This window comes from Nyctibius grandis, chromosome 5, assembly GCF_013368605.1.
Source record: "Nyctibius grandis isolate bNycGra1 chromosome 5, bNycGra1.pri, whole genome shotgun sequence".
In the NCBI taxonomy this organism is placed as follows: domain Eukaryota; kingdom Metazoa; phylum Chordata; class Aves; order Nyctibiiformes; family Nyctibiidae; genus Nyctibius; species Nyctibius grandis.
This window is the reverse complement of record NC_090662.1, coordinates 18636212-18658755: the sequence shown is the minus strand read 5'-3', so window position 1 is coordinate 18658755 and position 22544 is coordinate 18636212. Positions and strand designations below refer to the sequence as shown.

Here is a 22544-nt window from a genome sequence, read left to right as displayed (position 1 = left end):
GAAACAAAAGCAAATGAGACACTTGACAAACCATTGTTAGAAAACAGGTATGATTAACAGCCTTGACATGATAAAAATCAAGACAAGATGTCAGCTCACACAACATCCCATACTGAATCCTTCCTGGCATCCAAGAAAGAAGAATGCCTTGTGTTTACCTGCACATGCCCGAGTGCCTGGCCTTGAAAGCTGTCACCAGCCCCACATGGCTCCTGACAGCCACAGAAGCTCCAAACCTGGAACCCATCTCACAGCACCAAAGAGTTCTCACCTACAACCACAGATGTTACATCTTCACAAAGAGAAAGCAGAGGGACGAGAGAGGCTGGAAAAAACAGCACTACTTTTCTCACTTCTGTCAGCTTTCTGTATGGGGAATCTGTTACCTCTTCAACCTGTCCACCAGCACAAGTTCTTATTTCCTTTCTTTCCTTAAAATTTTTTGCCTTTTTCCCCTCTTATATATATGACTATTCCAATGGATTCACAAAACAAAAAGATGAATGCCAACTAATGGAAAGATATGTCAAAAATAACTTGCTAAGATGGGGCAGGTAAATTGAAAGACAGAAGTCCGATGATGCAGCTGGAGCTGTATGCACACCAAAATATTCTAGCTGTTTGACTCTTACAGTTAGCCCTTAAAGTTTGAGTTATTTCATTTTAGCATAAACTTTAGTATAGCATCCAAAATACACAAAAGTTAAAGTTAATATACATTACTTGCTGTTAACACACAATGTACAAGCCAGCCTTCTCTGATCAATTTCCAACAAGTGAAAGCATAACTAGGGCCTTTCTCTCATCATTAACACCTCAGCCCTCTACTCTTATTCCAGGTCATCTTTATTAAGGAAGATCAGTAGAATATAAAAGAACCACCAAAAACCTTTGTCTATACAACATCAAATGCAGAAAAAGCATCCAATGAAGAGTCCAGGTGCAGGTTATATTTAATTTCTGAAACATTTTTATTCATCTATTATTGTTAATAATTAAGGCAAAGGATGAAAACAAAATCCAATTTACTTGATATTACTTCTTTGAGAGGAACATTCCTAGAGCACCTATCTAAATGCATCTATAATTGGGGAAAAAAGAAGAATTTTTAACTACTGATTTCCTCTACATTGATTTCTATAATTGTTTACACAGCAGTAGGAACACCTAATATTTTACACCAAAAAAAAGGCTGAATTTTAGTTTTTCTTCAAAAAAAAATGCTCATCTGAACTTCACAGCTTTGTTATCCTCTCTTTTCATTCACAACAGTGCCTCGGCCAAGCTGATACACCTTCACAATAGTTCTGAAGAAAAGACTTGCATTATTAAAGTGCTGGGGTTTTTGGTTTTGGCTTGGGGTTTGTTTGGTTTGGGATTTTTTTTAATACTCACAGCATTTCTATACCCGTGATGGCACAGACATGCCTTTTTTCCCAAATTAGTCCTCATCTATTAGAGCATTCTCGATTTTGTTATTAATAAAGCTAAATATGGAAGAATTAAATTAGGTGCAAATAAAGAACAAAACTAAAGCTACCACATTTCTGCTGTGTAGGGTACAAACAGACTCCAACCACACAGTAAGTTTATTAATTTTCACTGCACAGAATGTAGCAGTATAGAAGTACAGGTGTGAAGGTTTCAATCTTGGAAATCACTGCCTTGTAAAAACCTATGTCTGCCCCATAGTTTGCAACACTGAATCAAGGCATCAGAAGAAATCCATCCTCAACCAAGACTTTGAGAGTACCAAGGAAGTGTACGTGCATTTATATTTGAATCTTGTCCTCTATTTGATATCTAATTAACCATTAAACTATTTGTCATTGGTTGAAATGTTACATTCTCCCTAGTCAAAGCATAATTTCAATTTATTGTCATTATACTAACTCTTTCCCCTTGTAGATTTCCCAAGGAATTAGATGTCCTAGTTACGAGCTGAAGAACGTGCTCCCCAGGACAGGATTTCTACAAAGGAGTTTTAATGCCCCCTACAAATCAGACCATTTTCAATCAAGATAGTACTGCAAAAAATATCCTTGCTTCAATATAATTAACATTTTCTTAAAATTCCAGAACAATTATTTTGAAAATGAGAGGTCGTAAAACATTCTTATCACAGACACGATCACTTGCTAAAAATGTGAGCACAGCATTAAATTTAACCTACTGATTCAGAGCTGAAATTAGCCAGACTGAAGAGCAGTACTTGTAAAACCTTCTCTAAAAACTCTGTCTCAGATTGAAAGGATACTTTACGAAGCAACACTTTGAACCCCAATTGCTACTTTGTCTTTCAGTTGTCTCATTTTGCATAACTCTGTGACCCAGAAGTATCAAAATATTTCTAAATCACCATAGATTTTAGCAAAAATTATCTCCAATATCTCCAGGCTGGAGCACCTCTCCTATGAAGACAGGCTGAAAGAGTTCGGGCTCTTCAGCTTGGAGAAGAGAAGGCTCCGGGGACACCTTAGAGCAGTCTTCCAGTTCCCGAAGGGGGCCTACAGGAGAGCTGGAGAGGGGCTTTTTACAAGGGCATGTAGCAATAAGACAAGGGGGAACAGTTTTAAACTGAAAGAGGGTAGATTTAGACGAGATCTTAGGAAGAAATTCTTCACTGTGAGGGTGGTGAGACACTGGAACAGGCTGCCCAGAGAAGTTGTGGACGCCCCCTCCGGGGCAGTGTTCAAGGCCAGGCTGGACGGGGCTTTGAGCAACCTGGTCTAGTGGAAAGGTGTCCCTGCCTGTGGCAGGGGAGTTGGAACTAGATGATCTTTAAGGTCCCTTCCAACCCAAACCATTCCATGATTCTATGATTCCATTTGCTAGCACTAACCAACTGTCACTTCTGCTTAGGAGACAGCATTTATTTTTTGCAGAAACATTGTTGGGTGGGGATATCTTGGTATGCAAATGCTTCAAATTTATATAATTCATTTAATTTTGGAAAAATTTGTTTTATCTGGTTTACTACAAAACATTCAGATATAAATTTCTTCTCTACGAAGAAAAAGTTGAAAGCAATTATTCTAAAAGAAATCTTAGGACAGGATCCTTTCACTGTAGTAAAGATTTAAAGATTCTTCATATTCCATATATATTTCATGGGGCAATCTACAAAGAAAACACGCCATTAATTTACCATCTTTCTAACCCCATGAGCTATTACTAGAACTATTACCCATTACACCCAAAACACACAAGGGGAAACAACCAAGTCTACAAGTATTTTTTTTGGAACTACAAACTCATCATTCTATCGGATACAAATAAACAAAAAATAAGACAAGAATTATTAAAGGAGATCAAAATTTCTCTGTATCCATTATTCATTTTTGATACAGCTGTTATTTCATTGAGGCTACTGTAAATGGCTAGATGAAGTGATGGCCTGAATGGACAACTCCATGATAGATATGATAAGCTAGATTTACATGTTTTATGCTCCTATAACATAAATATCTTGGGATAATTTAACTATACAAAGCTGGAAAATTCTTTCAAGAGCACAGATTCATGGAACTGCAGCTCCCCCAACAGCATGTTACAATACAGGCAGTACATACAGAAAATAACAGAGGGCTTGTTATTACTATGGCAACCAAAGCAACTGGTTTCCAAAATGAATAATAGGTCTGTTCGGCACTTCATTAAATTTCTTTTTCAAGCAAACACTGCCCTTAAACTTCTCAATGAAACTAAGAGTTCTTCTGAATTCATGCAGAAAACAGAAGATAAAGTCCGATCCAATGTTGTAAATACAGGGTAAGACCCTTTTGAGGACCTTTGCTAGAAAAGAGCAAGAAAGTACACCTTGTCCGCTATTTCACGTAGAAAGTCAGAGAAGCAGAGGTAGATGAGGTTGGTGTTAGAAGGTATGAGAAAGCAAGTGAACAGAAGATCAGGAAAACTAAGGAAAAAGGAAGATTAATAAAACCACTAAGAAAGAATTGCAACAAGTGAAGCCAACAACATAAATTATGAAAATAAGTAACGAAAAACAACTAAGCTAACAGAAGATTTTAAATGACAGTTTTTCATAGTTCTCCTGCAATGCTCAATTTCTGTGCATCATCAGCTGTTTTTATTTTTACCTTAAAGTCATTCAAACAGTCTCTAACAATCTTTCCAAGTAGGACTAAAGTATCTCTCTATACAGAAACATAGAAAAAAGGAAATACCACTTACAGTAACAGTTAATTAAAGGAGACAATTTTCCCACTTCTTTAGAAATAACAGATAGTATTTATTTCCCCTGTTTGGGGAGAAAATGGAATTTTGCAGTCTGTTGAACAATCACAAGAAAAATCCAGTTTTTAAGTGAATAGCCAAGTAGTAATTATTTACTTTTGGACAATGTCAGCTGTGTTCCAGCTCCCCTTCTCTTTTTTTTTTTTTTTTTTTTTTTAAATATTCATATGCATTTGGAACAAATAACCAAGGCATAAATTTACTTATTATAATACTAAAGCTTCATGTTATTAAGAAAAGAGTCCTACAAAACAAACTAAGTAAACTAACTTTTTAAAAAAAAAGCACTATTGCAATATCTACATTCAAAAATGCAATCTAACTGACACTGGTCCTTCATAGTGAAACTATAGTACAAGAAAGGCAGAACTAAAATAATCAGGATTCACAGATACATCTCTAGATTACTGAGCCACAAAATTCATGCAATTATTCACAAGAGGTAGTACTAGAGAACTTCCCCCATTAACAAAAAAATCCAAAATCAGTAAGTCTACCTACAATGTATGTTTATTTACCACATAAAAAAAGCAAAGACTTCCTTTCTTTTTATAATTTCCCTCAATATCTTTGGCTTAGGAGGAAACCTGCTGATAAACTCCATGATGTACAGAATAAAGAGGCTCCTGACCAGGCAAAGAATTTCACATGGAATACACCTAACGAGCTACAGTTCTGCTCGTGGATCACTTCCTCCAAATGCATTCAAAGTTGAGCTTGGGAAAGTCAAATAAAAAAAAGCAGGCAATCTTGCAAAATGGACAAACTGACTTGGTCATCCAAAACATTTTACAGATTGCCTTTCAATTATGGAATTTGGCTCTTTCTGTTCATGTTAACATTGTGAATTCTGTGCCACTTTCAGGCATCTGACATTTTAGTATTTCCTGCCTCCAAGGAGAGCTAATGTCTGCTGATCAGCTCAAAGTGAGAAGGATGCTGGGATTGTAGTGCATTCCTCCTAAATGTTTCATGGATTTGGAAAGACATGAAACAAGGTTGAATTCCAGCTTGTGTTCAAGCACTAAGGGAGGAGAGAAACTGAACTCAGCTCACAGTTCACAAAAAATAAAAAACTGCTAGTATGTACAATGAGAAATCCTTTTACTCTCATTTTAATTATCAGCATTAACCAAGAGCAAACACCTAGCTGTCAAAGAACCTCATCCATACCTAAACCGAACATTGTATTTCCAATACAATCATTGAAGCAAAGAGTCATAATTAATACAGTAAGAGCTACAATTTTTTAAACGTTCAAGAGCTTTTCCCTAATTTCCCCACCTCTATTATCAAATTCTGGTAACAGGCTAGCCCATAACCTCTAATCCACATGACGTTTTCTCAGTTAAATGCAAACATGCCTTACATCTCTAGAGTAGATGTCCATTATTGCTAAAACACATGAGGGCTTATCTAACCTCCATTATCAGGAAGGCATCATAGCACAAGCATACACAGTGAAATAAATACGTTCCACTGTGATTACCTTCCCAAGCAATAACTGCTTTATACATTTTTTTATCTATATCTTCCAGTTCTGGACTTCCTTCAAAATATAAAAGCAAGACGCAAACTTCGGAAGTACATTTTCAGAGAAAACGCTTCTCGTATTTAAGCTTTCTTCCATGTACTTCTCAAACTTAAACTACTACAATGGTTCTACCTTTAATTTACACTACCTTCTGTTCCAGCTTAAACTGGCAAACATAACTCTCTTAATAGGCATCTTTCATATTGAAAAAGCAGTGCACATAGTAAAAAATTGTAAATGTAAGACTTTTGATTGTAAGAAAATATAAGTATGTTTTAAAAGGAATTCTTCAGTTACATCTTGCAATTAGGAAAATTAATAACAATTCTGCCTTTCTTCTAGGCATTTTCTAAATGTGAACTATTGAGTCATAATTTCAAAGGATGCTTCTTTAGAGCTATGTTTGAAGCTGACACACTTTATTGCAAAACAATTTCCAGTTATACTGCATTAAAAAATCAGATTATAATCTGTTTGCATGTGTGAAAAATGCTATCCTGCAAAGGAGACATATTTAACAGACTGTACTGATGTTTCAGAAAGTATTTGCAAGATCAAGGAATCTTATGAAAATTTCATACTATAATTTAGGTTCTGGTTCTTTTCACCATCAAAAGCAGCTGAAAACAGAGGGTCAAATCATCAACCCATTTTCTGAAGATGACAGTTAATTCCTACAATAAGGCAAAACATTTGCAGAAAGATTAATACGACAATTTCTCAACGGATGCACAAATTCAAGTCTCCAATGAAGTAACTAACTGTGAATTAAGTTTCTATTTTTTTAACAGCGGAAGAGCTGGTGGCAAGAAAACATACAAGATGAATTATACTTCCTTGAGTCTTGGTAAACTGACTTACAAGCAGGATGTGCCACTCATTACAACATGTAAATTGCTAATCTTGATGTTCAAAAGCTTCAGGGACCATAGAAAGTTCAAACTTCTCGATAGCCTTGTTGGTGACATTCCTAGTAAGTTCCTCGCCTGCTGTGTCATCTACACAGTGGTGTGGGAAGCAGGCAAGGCTGCTCCCTCAGAGAGTCTATGACTATCACAGGGAACACTGAACTTCTCACCCCAGCCCCTTTTACTATGATAATGCAGATTTCACCTAGTGTCTGTGTAAGTTCTTCTTTCATGATGCTACCAGGAAAAAAAGGGAGACAGCACACCAAATTAAAATAAATTAAAGAAAAAAAACCTGCAAGAATACTTCATCATATAGCACCTTTCTTTCTCCCAGCTCCATCCACAGTAAAATACACCTCTGAATCATATTGTCCACCACATGACTCAGGCTTAATGATGATTTTTGAACATCTGATCACAAATCAATACAATAAGGGGTATATGATATCCTAAAAACTCTGCTAAAACTTGATCCTACATGAAAAAGAAACTTTTAATTAATGAATTTTGCAATTTGTAGTAGAACGCTAATTCTCATTTTTTTCAGTGTTCAATTAGTGGTAACTACAAAGGTAATTTTGTGTGTACACAGGAATTTGGATCAATGCAGGCTGTAGGCTGAAGGGATTGAGAGCAGCCCTGAGGAGAAGGACTTGGGGTACTGGTGGATGAGAAATTGGACATGAGCCAGCAATTTGCATTTGCAGCCCAGAAAGCCAACTATATCTTGGGCTGCATCAAAAGCAGCGTGGCCAGCAGGTCGAGGGAGGTGATTCTGCCCCTCTACTCTGCTGTCGTGAGACCTCACCTAGAGTACTGCATCCAGCTCTGGAGTCCTCAGTACAGAAAAAACATGGAACCTGTTGGAGCAGGTCCAGAGGAGGTCACAAAAATGATCAGAGGGCTGGAACACCTCTCCTGTGAGGAAAGGCTGAGGAAGTTGCGGTTGTTCAGCCTGGATAGGAAGACCTCATTGCAGCCTTTCAGTACTTTAAGAGGGCTTATAAGAAAGATTGAGAGATGCATTTTACCAAGGCTTGTAGCAACAGGACAAGGTGTAATAGTTTTAAACTGAGAGTAGTCTTAAATTGGACATAAGGAAGAAATTTTTTATGATGTGGTGAGACACTGGAACAGGCCTCCCAGGGAAGTTGTGGATGCCCCATCTCTGGAAGTGTTCAAGGTCAGGTTGAATGGGGCTTTGAGCAACCTGATCTATTGAGAGATGTCAACTAGATGATCTTTGAAGGTCCCTTCCACCCCAAACCATTCTATGATTCTATGATACTAATTGTTGACCATTCACTTCCAGCAACTATTTCTTGGTTGAGTAGTTTTCATCAAGTATAATCAAAACATAGATGTTTAATACATCCCAAAGAATACTAGAACTGCATAACAACAACATCATGCAATTCAGTAGGGATCACTCTTGGGACCATATAAAGCTTATAATTCAAATTGCATTAATCTATATGACGCCAGACAACTGATACCTGATACTGTACGTTCATCAAACAATGCTAAACGTAATAACTAATATTATAGAGTGCATTTAATTGCAGTCAAGTTGAATACTGAAAAATGTATTTTTGATTTTCTATTACCATATATTCTCATGTGTGGCTGAACAAAAATAAATTTACACAATCCTTGGTCTTACTGTGAGAGCAAAAGAAAGTATAACTGTAAAGCCTTTTGCTACAATCAAGAACTGTTTAAATGTCAGGGCACCTTAAATTTTGCAAATATGTGTATGAGACACAAATGAGACTGATGCAGATACTTACTGATGTTTTCAGATCAAATGGAAAAAGATAACAACTAACAGTTCTAAACATTATAATGCAGATATATATGGCTTCTGTATCTGCACCAATGTATCCTACAGTGAAAATAATGAAGTTATTTGCTTTTTCCTAGACTAGAATATTACACGAAGTAACAAAAATGAACCAGTGTTCATTTTAAAGGAATATGGACTTTTTAAATATGATTAAAGTGTTTGCTCTATATTTTTCTCTAGACATGGGTGTAAAAAATAAAGTAACCGAAAATGTGTCAGATATAAATGACTGAAATTATATTACAAGTGTCATAATAGAAAGGGGTTTTATTCTGGTTTGTTTTTGCGGATAATCTTGAAGGTACAGCTGAAGGAAGGGAAGGAGTTACAGTTACTGTCATATTGAGTAACTTCAATACGACCCTGTACCATAACCAGTCTCTGGTTATGGAATTCTTCTAACTTCCCATGATTCATTTTTGACAGATACACTTTAAGAAAAGTTTGCTAGCTATATAGCCAGCATCAACAGTATAGCAAATAACTACTAGAACTTTGTAATTTTTGCAACCTAAGTTTGCTTTCTAAATCTTGATTTAGAAAATAAACTAATTTCATTTCTAAAAAAACACCCTAGAATTCTATTATAATACACAGAGGCAACCACCTATTGTTATGAGATAATATGAGATCACATCCTTTGTAATTCCTGTAATTTCTATAATAACACTTCCTATTTTTTTCTTTGAAAATGTAAATTTAGCAAAAAAAATAATTTTCCTCTAGCTTATGCTAAAAACATTATCTGCCTTTCAGTAGTTACAGTCCCAAATTACTAAATTAATTATTTTAACTAGTATTTTGAATACTAGGAAATATGGGCATGAAAAAGGAACTGAAAAAAAAAAAAACAACACAGTACACTGAAAACCTGAGATCAGAGAAGGTAGAGAAAACTGAAGAAAAATTGGAAGAAAAAGTTTACTAAAAATAAAAATTCACAGACTGGTCCAATACAGAACAAACTAGTTAAAAATGTCAACACTTATTATGTAATGCAATTACTACTATGTCAGCCAAGTATCTTTACAAAAGAGAAATACATCCTCTGGAGACAAACTACGCAAAATCCTCTCAAAATTGTTTCAAGAACCTATTATCACCTAGTTACAATGAAAACAAATTAATACCTTTAAATTGAAATATCCCACTAAAGCAGTAATCAGAATAAATGCTGATTATTACATGAAACCACAAGTTATGAGACCAAGCCACAGAAAACAGAAGATAAAATACTAGTTCTGCAAAAAGCAATTAATATAAGGAATAATTTATGGATATGTAGCACTGATTTCTTTCAGAAGATTTAAAAAAAAAACAGATGATCCAAAGCCTACTGGTAGAGTACTGACCTTATTAGTCTTGTTTATTAGCTGAAAAGGCAAGCATGTCTTACAGATAACAAGCTAACTAGAACAGAACAGGAATCAGGGAGGACACATCTCGCTGACAATAGTTTGAAAAGATAGATATGACTAATGGCATGTCACATGAAGCAGTGGTAGGACACATGTTCACTTTATACTACAAATCAATGAACTGGAAGAAGAATAAGCACTAACGTGATCAACTACAAATAATTCAAAACTATAGAGGGCTATAAAATTCTAAATGACATGGATGGACTAGGAGCATAGAGACAAATCGCTATGCAGTTCAGTTCAGATAAATTAATGAGGCTGGGAAAAAAATTTATCAAGTTCTTTTCAATTAATAGATTTTGTATTGTCATTGTCAATTGCCATTGACAATAGTTATTGTCAAACTGATGTTACTGAAAAGTTTCAAAGAGTTTTAAAGGGCATAACAGACTGCTGCTACAGACTACTGTATTTATGAACCATAAATAAAAGATAATTACTATGTTTAATCAGGTTTAATATACATCTAGAATGTACAAACAACTGTAAGCACAAATAGGAAAATCCTACTTTTCAAGTTGCTGCAACAATACAGATGACCACTCTGATGGGAAAAAGACACATCTAATAAGTTTTCTTTCTAAATTTCATTTCTAGAGAAGCACTCTAGAATTCTTTTATTATAGTACACAGAAGCAACCAGCTATTAAGATAACCTGAGATTACACCATTTGTAATTCCTGTAAAATTACAGAATTAATTTTTGCCATCAGATTAATCAAAAGTTCAGCTATTGTTTATAAGCTCTGTAAGACTTCACAATGTTATCTACTACTTCTGTAACAAAGGACTGGCTAAGAGACAGCACCCCACTCAGCAGCTTGTGGTGCCCTCTGCAAAGGTTTTATTTTTAGAGACTTTGTTAGAATGAGTAAGAGAAATGGATGAGTTTTTTAAAAGTGCAATGAAACAGAGCTTTTGAAGGTGAATATAGAATACAGCAATATGAGTAAATTAAGATAGGAATGCTTTACCATTTTCATGGGTACTTTTACAGGGCGCTCTATTATTTTTACCAAGGTAGTATGCTAAAACTTCAATATGTTATTTCGCTCAACTTAGAATACGTTGTGACTAAGTAGAAAGAAACGTCACCTTGATGCACAGAAGAACTTTATCGCTTAAGAAATGAGTTGTTTTGACTTTGAAAAATTTGATATACATGTGCTATGTTGCATAACAGTAGCATTACAGTATTATGAAGCTTTATCAAATCAATAGAACACAGTACACCAAGCTTACTGTTGGTCATTTGATTTAAATAAGCCTGTTTCTGACATCCAATTACATACTCATTAGCTATATGTGTGGAAAAGAAGCATAAAATTAGTTGATTTGAAGATAAAGAGGGAGTTAAGGAAGTGTTTAAACAAGCTATTCTTTAAACTGATATTACAAAACCATCTGCTCTGCTGAGGTTACAAGTATGAGATAACTTGTTTGTAGTTGTAAGTCAGACTGATTTTATCAACATAGTTTGCTTATATTGTGTTTGCATAGCAAACATCTCCCTAAAACATTATAAAAGACTACTTAAAAACACAAGTCTAAGAAATGTATTAGAATTAAACTTAAATTGGAAACCGGACAGAGATAGCAGTACTGTCCCTCTTAAATATGTAAACAGTGATCTGCTGAAGGAAAGAGAAGTTTCTTCTCAGACACTCTCCCTACACTGCTTTTTTGAAGTCCCGTCCCTTCCCCTCCTCTTAAAGCAACCAATTGTTTGCAAAAGATTCTGCAAGCACAGAGTCCATCTTCATTCAGTAACCCAAGGTCCATTATAAGGAAAGACAAGGCCTGAAACAAAGTAGATCTACATCAAATTGACTGCAAGGCAAGCATAAGCACAGGCTCATTACACAGAACAACCAGCATGAATTGTTCTCTCTGAATAACCTGGCAGGCAGCACCAGGAGTGGGAGGCTATGCAAGCACATAGACCCCACAGCCTAGTCTACAGCTGTCCACTAAACACAGCCGTACTGCCATCTCCAGTCCCATCCTTCCTGAATTTGCTCCCAGTATACCTCAACACGACCTAATCGACAGGGGGTCAGTCCTCAAGTCCCTCTCCAATCAAAACTGCTGCTTACAATAGGCTGCTTCTACCAGCCCACATTTCTTGCTGTAACATGGTTCAGCTTGTTTAGCAGGTTTCACTTTGTAGTTTCAACTTTATGAGATTATCTCCCCATTCTTTGCATTGTAATACTACTTGAAGGTATATTGTCAGGGCTCTTGAATACCTCTCTCCTACAGCACAAATCATATACCTAGAAGTAACATTTCTATAAGAACTGGGGTTGCTTTTATATAGCTAACTACGCTTGACATCCAATTCACATTATACTTTCCCCATTTATATTAGAGGTAGTAACAGCATAGCAATAGTCAAATAAGAAGTGCCAAATGGAAATAAGTCATGTTATTTTTATCTGTTTATCACACAAACAACAAAAAGGCCTGCAGGACAGAGAAGTAAAGCGTGTTAGGAGGGCTTAAGGGAAGACTCAGAACAACTACAAGGGCAATTATAAATTACAAGAGTGAGTTTATTAGTTCAGCTGTACAAAACATTAAAAAATGAGATAAGGGCAGTTTTGAGCATGGAAATATGCCCTTAATAATAAATAAGAGTTAAGTAACTTAAAAGAATTAATTCTTTTCTATTCTGAGAATTCTGGGTTGGTGTTTTTTTTTTTTTTCTTCTTTCCTAGTTTGTGCCTTCCTCTAATAACTATTTGTTTACAAAAGCATATGCTGGATAAAACTATACACAGAAACCTTAAGAATGTCTCTGTCATTATATATGTAATATTTACCAGTGGATTCATATCCCAACTGCAGGCTATACACCTGGTATATTATTTTGCTCAGTGTATAGTTTCATGGGGTTGATAGAACCTACCGGTTTCCACAACTTCACAACATCCAACCTATGGACAAAACCCAACTTCAAAATCTATTAGTGGACTTCAATGGCTAAAATAATCTTCACTTCCAAATTTATATGCATAATCCATCTTTTTGAGAGTTCTCTTGTGAAAGGATACACTCTTTCACAACCTCTAGTTGACATATAAGACTAATATTGCATTTTACACTGTCTTTATAGGATAACCATTACTCAGTGCGACTGAAAGGATTTCAAGGTCATTTGTATTACTGTGTGTTCTCAGTCTATGTTGATTTCTCACGTTATGAGACAAAAGTCTTGAGTTGAAGATGTGCACAACATTGTTTCAGTTCCACAGATTAACTTATTTCTTATTGCTTTGAAAGGACTTGTCGCATTATCTTTCAACAGTATGCAAAACTATATCAAGAAAACAGAGTCAACAGAAATACTTTACTTCTACTAGTACTGCTTCCAAGCAAAACCAACAGGACTACATGCAGAAATAAACAGAAATATTTCCTAAAATGCCTCAAAGACTACTACCCACTAATTCAATTCATCATGACAAATAAAATCCAACTATCTGTGGATCTAATACAAAACGAAGACCCACACATACAACACCACACACAAAGAAAATGAGCCAGCTGCAACGAGAATAGCTACCTGTCCTTTCATTACTCACTACAAATGTTAGCTTGGAGCCTGTTACCTAGTTCTACCTTAGTCCATTTTCAGTATTACTCTGAAAAGAAAAAAAAAAAAACACACCACGCCAAAACAAAACACCCACACACAACAACAACAAAAAAAAATCCCACCACGCACAACCCACAACAGTTTCCCAGGCTACTACTGGTCATCATAAATCAGGAATCCTTTTTAAACATAGTCTTCATTGTAACATGGAGATAAACCAAATATCTCCCAAAAATGCATACACACATGCACACAGAGTCTCATGAACTGTACATATGCTTACACGCATACACGTTTGTATATGCTTACACAGACCTTCCCTAAGATATACACATAATATAGTCTGAGCACTACAATCACATATGATCCACGACTAATAGCTTCATGATCATCACGAGCCTCTGTGTCATCAATAAAGAGTTCATTTATTTCACTAAGAAAAATCATTAATTATTTATAGATACATTAGGAAATGCTACGGGATGTATCCCGGATACAAAAGTCAAAATATTTGTATCAAAAGATCAAAACTGGACTTAAAATTCTAATTCACACAACTTCAAATTCTGTACTCATTACAATTTGTACAGTGAGAGAAAGAACAAGCTTCCTATAAACAGACATAGAAAAGGCATTATTTAGTGATATCTACAAGAAAGAATATTGAGAGCTTATTAGATATAAGAGCAACATACTGAAATTTCATATTCCTATGTACATTTCTGTGTGAGATTTAGAAAGTTCATTAGGGAAAAACACAAACCCAGTTTGTTTAAATAACATTGACCAAACTCTCACCACAGTCAGGATGACTGCACCCCTAGTAAGAGTGGAAATTTTCTTTCATTCTCTTCCAAAATATTTTACTTTAATCCCTAAATTTGATTTACTGGGAAAGTATTCCCATCCAATTTGACAGTGAAAGTGAAATGGATAGGTTTAAATTAAACTTTGTCTTCCCTCTGACTTTGTAACCTTATGTAACAAAGATTTCTACCATTACAACATTCTTAGAAGTTGAGTTTTCATGTCAGTTGCAATCACATAGATCATAACATCTGTTAGATCAAAGGGAAAGTGATATTTGATTATCATTTTCAAGCTTATATAAAATACGTGATTTAACACCTCAGCGTTTATTCACAGTTGCATTTTATAAGAATGTCCTATAACTCACTGAAGTGTTAAATCCCATCTAGTTAGTATCATTTCCACAGATCTACTTTGCTAGCATCAATCTCACAATAAGACACAGCACAGAATGGAAAAAAAAAAGCCACAACTTGAACTATATTATATTGAAGAAGTCTCATGACAACTACAGGGCAGGAAAGTGTCAATTCAAGAACTGCAAACATGCAGTTTCTACTTCCTTCCGTAAGAGTTTCCCGTAGATATCTTCCAGAATTGTCTAACTCAAAGTCATTTTGTTTATTAATTATTTTGGCAGAAACTCCTACTTTTAAGTGACCCGCCAAGTTCTCCAAATGCAGTGTAGTATTTCTACTTGCTCCAGATTTTCACTTGGGATACAAATCCATTTGATTCTGTGATACCCTCTCAGCACTTGTATTCACTATTCAGCAGTTAAAATCCAGTGCACAAAGGGAACAGTCAAGTTATCTGACAATACATTTGTTTTCACATTAACATGTTGTCAGCATTCACAGATGAGACACAGAACTACTGTATCAGTCCGTGAACATGAAGAATGCTCACTGATTAGACAAGCAGTAATACTTCCACGCCGCATTGTTTTTCACATTCATATTTCTAAGCCTGAGAATCATTCTTATACTGCATGCAGTTCCATTATCAGGCATTAACACTAAGCACAGCTAATTATACCTTGTTTTTTCTCCAGAGATTAGTCCAGTAGGAAGAAATAACGTGAGAATGAAAAGAACAAGAAGCCATCTAACACCCTACGTATTAGTAGGATGTATACAAATTGCATATTACAAGCATGAATACTACAAGCATTCAATTATATTGTCTTTCTTTTGCAAGATCAATTCTAAATGTTGAAAGGATTAGATCCTAACCAAACCATCAGGCAGAACAGTACATCAAACAGGAAAATTTTATAGTTAAAGAACATTAGATGTAATTCATAGCTCCTGTAAGAAACACTCACCAAGATCCGTATTGGGGCCAGCAAGTAGCTGCTTAAATTTGTCTAATCGGGATGCTTCTCTTTCAGTCAATGCAGGAGTAACTGAGGTATTACAGTCTGCCATTCCACTCGCCAAGGGAGGTGTGGAAGTTTGTGGAAGGGACTGTGATCTCTGCATGGAAGAATTTTCACTAGCATTATCTGAAGGGAAAAAGAAGTATAACAGTTAGCCTCAACTAGTGAAAAGGCTACTAATAACTTGAATTTAATTTGCAAATTTAACATATAATTATGTTTTGGAGAAATGTAAGCTCAAGAATAGCACAAGTTTGGACTTCAAATGACTTGGATCTAGTAGGAGGAGCATGCCTCTTCCAAGCAGTATTCCACAATTAAAACACATCAGTTAGAGATCATACTAACAGCAATCATTGTAATTGGTTACCTTGAAGTTTATACATAAAACACAGACCAGATCACACAAGGATGAACTTCCCAGTCCACATGTATGGTTTTCTCTGTTTTTCAATATACTTTATACAGCAACATTTTAATAATAATTTTTCACAATAGTAGGAATACTATTAACTGCATACATCTTGGTGCAGTTAACCATTAAAATACATTCAATAGTGCAACTTCCTCCCAAAACCAAGGATGTATTAAGGCCGAAAACAAAAAAGTTTAATTATTCTTCCCTTACCCATGTATTTCTTACACACATGCTTTACGGTTTAGTATGGCATGCAGTATCTCCCTTAAATCAATAAATATTGATTAATAGTGTTTTCCTGTGGTATTAAGAAAAGGTTGAGAAGGGGCTAATGTCCTAAAGGGCAAATACTATAGCTCTCCTCACTTGATATTCAACATCTTTTTTCACTTCTTAACATACCTGATGAACTCGATGTATGACCTTCGCTGACTGATTTAACAAGCCTATTATCACCACACGCAACTGAAGTCAGCTCTGCAGATCCTACTTGGTTTTCTTCCTGTAGACGTTCTTCCTGAAATTTATGCTGTTCTTGTAACTTGCTGTGATTCTGAATTACTTTGTGAGCCGTTTCCATGACCACTTCTGTATTTAAGTTTTCAGCAGCTATTGCTAAGAGTTCATCATCATCATCCCCAAGATCCCATGCATCACTTGTGTTACTTTCAAATTCTTGGAAGGTGCTGACTTTCTTTAGTTTCACCGGAGTCGTAGGTGGCTTTGAACCTGGTTTTATCAAGCTGTGCAAAAACAAACAAACAATATTTAGAGAACTAGCAATGGAGTAGGCAAAACACTATGGATAGGGCCAAAAAACGAAAGTCTGTGCTTGACATTATACAGGTAGCAAATATGTATCTCTTTCCACTCATGTTACTGCTATGTCCACCCTAATAACATACAGCTGAATATGGCAGAGAACAAGGGCAGGTAAAAAATGACTCTTCTTAGCTTTGAACAGAAGCTGAACAAATCCTTCCTTCCCTTGTCTTAAAAAAAAAAACAAAACAAAACAAAGCAAACAAAAAAAACACCCCACAACCAAAAAAAAAACCCAACCAAACAAACAAAGACCAACCCCAAAGTCAAATAAAAGGAATACTACTGGAACAGTTTATAAAATAGACAGGATACGTTGCACTTCTCTTGCTTCATTAACTTCTGTAGAGATTTCAGGCCTTTCAATGCAATTGCTGCATAACAACAGAGAAGCAGTAATCAAGTCATCAGGTCTACTCCAAAGTCATCATAAGCAATCACGTAATACAATCACTGTGATAAACAAATCAAGTCTCACCTTAAAACTCATTAGATCTATCATTCCTCCCCATTCAGGCACTCCAGTACAATTTGCTTCAGAACTTTGCTCTTCTCATAGGCAGGATATCTCCTCTAGTTACTAGTCTAAGTGTACTATGATCAGCTCCTAACCTTTTGTACCTCTGTCAACACGCAGTATAAGAGAGATGAACCAAGTATCCATCCCTAGCTTGGCAATTGTTCTCACTTACAGTAAAGCAGAGCAATCACATCTCCCTTCAGATTTAGCTAATTAAGGCATTAAGTTGAGAGAGTTTCCCAGTCTGCTCTCAAAATAAAGTTACTGCTATTAATTTAATTGCCCTTTCTGACCATCCCTGTCTTTCGACCTGTGCTAGTTTAACCTTCTTCTGTTAAGACAAGGCAGCCAGAATTGGAAATCAGAAGTAGTTCTCTCACAGTCTTCATACAATGTCAGTAATGTTCCCGTTACGCATTACAGGGAATATCTGTCCTAACACGTGCTACAACATTAACACCTTCAACCAACTTGTCATCATTGTCTAAAACAGCAAGGTCTTTCTCCTCTTCTGTCATTATTTCAAGCAATAATCTTCTAGTTTTTGTTACCAAGTCTCTCTTTATAACTCCACATTTTGAACCAATTCATCCCATTCCTTTTTCTTCAGTCCTCAAGGTCACATATTTCAACTGCCTTCAACTCTATCATCTGAAAATTAACTAGCACATGTTTACTTCTTGTGCCATTACAAACCAGTCCTTAAAAACTCTACTTGAAGTACCACCTCCTTCCAAGCCAATACTTTTCCTTCTAACATTATTTTTTGTCCTTACCGCTTTGGGCCGTTCATTTCATTGGTCATACACTTTTCCCAAAATTCTCATATACACCATTTTAACAGCAATGCTGGTTTCAGAAGAGCTGTGAAATCTACCAACAAACCACAAACAACTTTGTCCTTGACAAAGCTGAAAACAAACTGTCTTTATTAAAAAAAAAAAAAAGGACAATAAAGAAAAACATAAAAAGCAGAAGCTGTCAGAATGCAGAATTTTGCTAAACACCTCAGCCATAAGGAGATGAAAATCATTCACTTGCATTAATTGTGGGTTATCAGCATGAAATGTACTTGGTTACTAATGATGTTTAACATAATGTCGATCACATATGTTCTGTTCTGACATCCAATAATCATGATCTAAGGCAATAAACTTTTAGATCACTGTAAAATCTATTCTGCCTACTGTCTTCTCGCTCACAAACAAAATGCCCACCTTTGCCTCAAAATGATCTACACCACAAACTGACTCCTTGCTCTTACAGATAGACAAATAAAGCTAGTCCATCAACAGAAAGATACATGCAGGAAAGCTGCTTACACCTCAGTCGTAAGCTTCATCTGCTAAATTAAGATTAGTATTTACCATACAATTTCCAATTTATAAGGCACTGCAAACAGATAATAAAAGTTAGCAATCTATGTTAGTTAAGAACTCAACAGCTGATTTGTTGCTTCCAATATGGTAAGCATCATGAAGTCACAAAAGAGAAGTGAGACCAGAGAAGTCAAGATTATGACAAAAACTGAAAAAAGGATGATTAACAATAAGCTTTATAGCCAACAAGGAAGAAAAGAGGAGAGAAGGCAGAGGAGATCCAAGTTACCTTGAATATTTAAGTATTAGGTTAACTTACGTTCCATGCAATAATGGATCAAAAGGTGGATGCTGAGCTCCATACACATGTTGAATACTAAAGGAAAAGAGAAAGACTCGTCACAAAAATAATAAAACGTTTGGTGTTTTTCTGTGTATTAAACAGACAGTCAATAATAAACAGAACTAAAATGTTCCAACAGTTTTCCATGTCAAAGAATCCCACATACTACTAAAAATAATGTAGCTGAAATTGAAGCGTATACTAAAAAGTAACTTAATAAAAATCATAATTTGCCAAACAGGAGCTCTTTTTAAGGCCTAGGCTAACTTAGGCCGACTTATTTTTCTGACCAGGAATTTATACAAGAAAAAAAAGTTAACTCCACAATAAGAATCTATACTCCTTTTAAATTCTCTTTTCTGATTTATCATTTATTCATTTATCTCTTGCAAAAAAAAAAGTAAAATAAAAATTCTCAAAGAACCATCTGCAAAGATTGAATCTTCTATGTATCCTTGTCACCCAAAATCCAACCAGTCAATTCTTAACCATTACTAAAGTACAAGGCTGGTAAATTTAAAGAAAAATACACCAGGTGGCATGTTAGAGAATAAAAGCCATAGGAGTATTAAAAACAAATGCTTTGAAATAAGCAAGCTTCCAAAGACAGATTTATTCACTAGAATCTCTAACACTAAAAAACAGCATGTTACTGTGTGAATAGTAAAACTCAACACAAACTAAAAGTTCATTTCCTCCCAGTTTTCAGCTATAAAATTATTTTATAAGTAAAAAAACTCCACAGGAAACACATCAAGATTTACATGTGGCTTCATATGGAAATTACTACTATAAAACTCCTGATTGCAAGAGAAGCAAATCATATGCAACACGAACATCTACCTAAACCTGTACTGAAAACCACTAAAAGGAGACAAACATGCCCTCCTGACAAATCAAAACCCATCTCCAGACCATAAATATAGATAAGTCCAACCTTAGTAAACCTGAGAGAGAACCCAGCCAAAAAGACTGCAGTCATAACAAATTTTAAGAGAGGCTTAGACTCATACTACAGAGGCAGTATTAACAGTAGTGAAATTAGCCCTAGAGATGACTGACGGTGGTGGTTTATAAACTCAATTTTTATGTGATTCCATGCAAATCAAAAAGTCAGTCTATCACCAGTCTTTCTACACGACTGTACGCCATATGCTCCACAGCCAAGAATCTGCGCTGTCCTGCTCTACGCTCGCATGAGGGTCAGGTGTCACTTTCCATTTTGGCATATAGACAGAATCTGCCTTTCCTTCAGATGCTCTATGAATGATCATGATGGGAATCCATGCAAACATAAAGCAACAACAATCCTCTCCACACCACTTGAAATAAAAAAAACAAAACGAACACATTCTCCTCAGTGTCTTCGTTTTCCCACATGTCTGCAGTTGCCTGCGAATTAATCAACTGCAACTATTCATAGACCCTATGTAATCGAGGAGGGTCGAATGTGTTTTACTTCCAAAGGACTCTGCAAAGTTATAAGATAAGAAGTTCAGAGAGACAAGAACAGTTGGACTGCAAGAGTTAGTTTACAACTAAAGAAAGAAAACCACTACCAGTTAGTGCTTATGAGTGAGTGAGAATAGAAGTTGTTAAATGTCGAGCAGGATTACTTTGCTGAATGCAGGCAAATGGTACAAAGTATAGAGTTACTGTTCTCTGAGAACCAAGAATACGCATCATTCTTACAAAAAGAACATAAGAAACTGAATTACTGTACTGTAAGAACAGTTTAGGGATGGAAGCAGACTGTTATTGCTAAATAATCATCTGAACACGCGTTCCCAGCCTGACGCAACAGTCAAAAGAGTTAACGTGACTTTGGGGATGTATTCCCTGAAAAATTTTGAATGAGAGAATGCGTTTGCAGCTCTTCGCAATGATACAACGACTGGGTCTGCTGCTCACGCTTCAGAAAGAAAGTTGAGAAACTGATGGTATTTTGAAATACCAAGCAGAACCTAAAATACAGCTATACGCCTATAGAGTGCCGTTTCCTGCGTAGCATTTAAAAATACCGTAAGTTGTGTCAACTCACAAAACATCGTAACCTGCACCGTAGCCCTACACCTACGAGCAGCGCCCGCCCCGCCCGGCCACGCTCCCTACACAGCGCCCGGGACCGACCGGGACCCGCTGGACTCCGCGGCCGAGGCGGCAGGACACGGCGTTGGGGAGATAACGAAGCGGGACGGGCCCGGCGGCGGGGCTGGGCAGAACCGCTCCCCGCGGCCCGGTACCACCGGGCTGGGGACTCGCCCCGCCGTCCCCCGCTCCAGCTGGCGGCGGAACGGGCCCGCGGCCGCCGCGGAGAGCCTCCGCCCGCGGGCCCCGACCTGCCCGCGGCCCCTCTCACCTGCCCGGCACCTTCGCGCCGCTCCGCTTCCAGAACTGCTTCCTGCCGCCGTCGCTCGCCATGACGGCCGTCACCTCATCCCCCTCCCCGCGGCGCGGCTCGCGGCCCCGACCCGCTCCCTCAGGCTTCACTCCCCCCCATTCCCTTCCACAGCAGTGGGACTGAGCGCCGCCATCTTAGGACCAAGAAACAACCTCTCTCTTCATTCGCCCCCCAAGGCAGCCGGGAGGTTCCAGCCAACCAGAAGTGTGAATGCTGCTGGGTGGGTCAGATTGGGCCAATCGCAGCGAGGGAATGTTGGGCGGTGGGTGGGGAGAGACCTCGGGGCAGAGCCGGCCGCGGTGGCGGCTTGGCCCGCCTCTGCCGTCATGGAGGCGGCGCCCAGGGATGCGTCCAGCCTCGCCTGCCTGGGGAGGTCGGCGTAGGGTGGGCACAGAGGCGGTGAGAAAGCAGCGGGCAGCGGCGGTGTCCGGCGGGCCGGTACCGGGAGCCTTGGCCGGGCCGGTACCGGGAGCCTTGGCCGGGCCCTGTCGCTGCTGTGTAAACCCCGTCTGAGGCCGCCGGCGCCCAGGGAGCCTCGCCCTTCCCTCTCCCTTCCCTTCCCCTTCCCTTCCCTTGTGGAGTGCGAGTTACCAGCCTGTGATGGTACAGAGACCCACTCTTGTTTCCTGACTGTGATTAACTGAATTATTCCTATGAAGTCAGTTTTTACTTCATGGTACTCCAAGTATGATGTTTTCAGGCTTTAATGCTTTTTTATTTAACCATAAAGAGTAATTTGGAGTACTCTTCAGGAAGAAAAAGCAAAACTTGCCATGTCAATGGAAGGAGACATTAACTGAAGATAAGAGGACAGATTTCAATCAAATTAGATCTAACACCATTTTATAATGAAATACATCAGGATTTGTCCACTTTATTTTTTTCCAGTTATTTACCCAGTTACTTTGGGCAGGGAGGAGGTGGGGGACTTTAATCTTTCTCATTTTTTTACAAGAACTT

General features: G+C 37.3%; 1 protein-coding gene across 1 annotated transcript in view; it reads right to left on the bottom strand.

The window, feature by feature from the left end:
- The window catches only part of TBC1D22A (TBC1 domain family member 22A), a 200231-nt gene extending 178557 nt beyond the window's left edge, over positions 1 to 21674 (bottom strand). Inside the window, exons 1-4 of the mRNA XM_068402188.1 lie at positions 21543 to 21674; positions 19160 to 19216; positions 16582 to 16922; positions 15708 to 15887 (exon numbers count right to left, since the gene is read on the bottom strand). Of these exons, the coding sequence (XP_068258289.1) occupies positions 15708 to 15887; positions 16582 to 16922; positions 19160 to 19216; positions 21543 to 21604 (640 nt within the window). The 5' untranslated portion in view covers positions 21605 to 21674. The remainder of the gene's footprint in view (positions 1 to 15707; positions 15888 to 16581; positions 16923 to 19159; positions 19217 to 21542) is intronic.
- Positions 21675 to 22544: the final 870 nt, after the last annotated feature.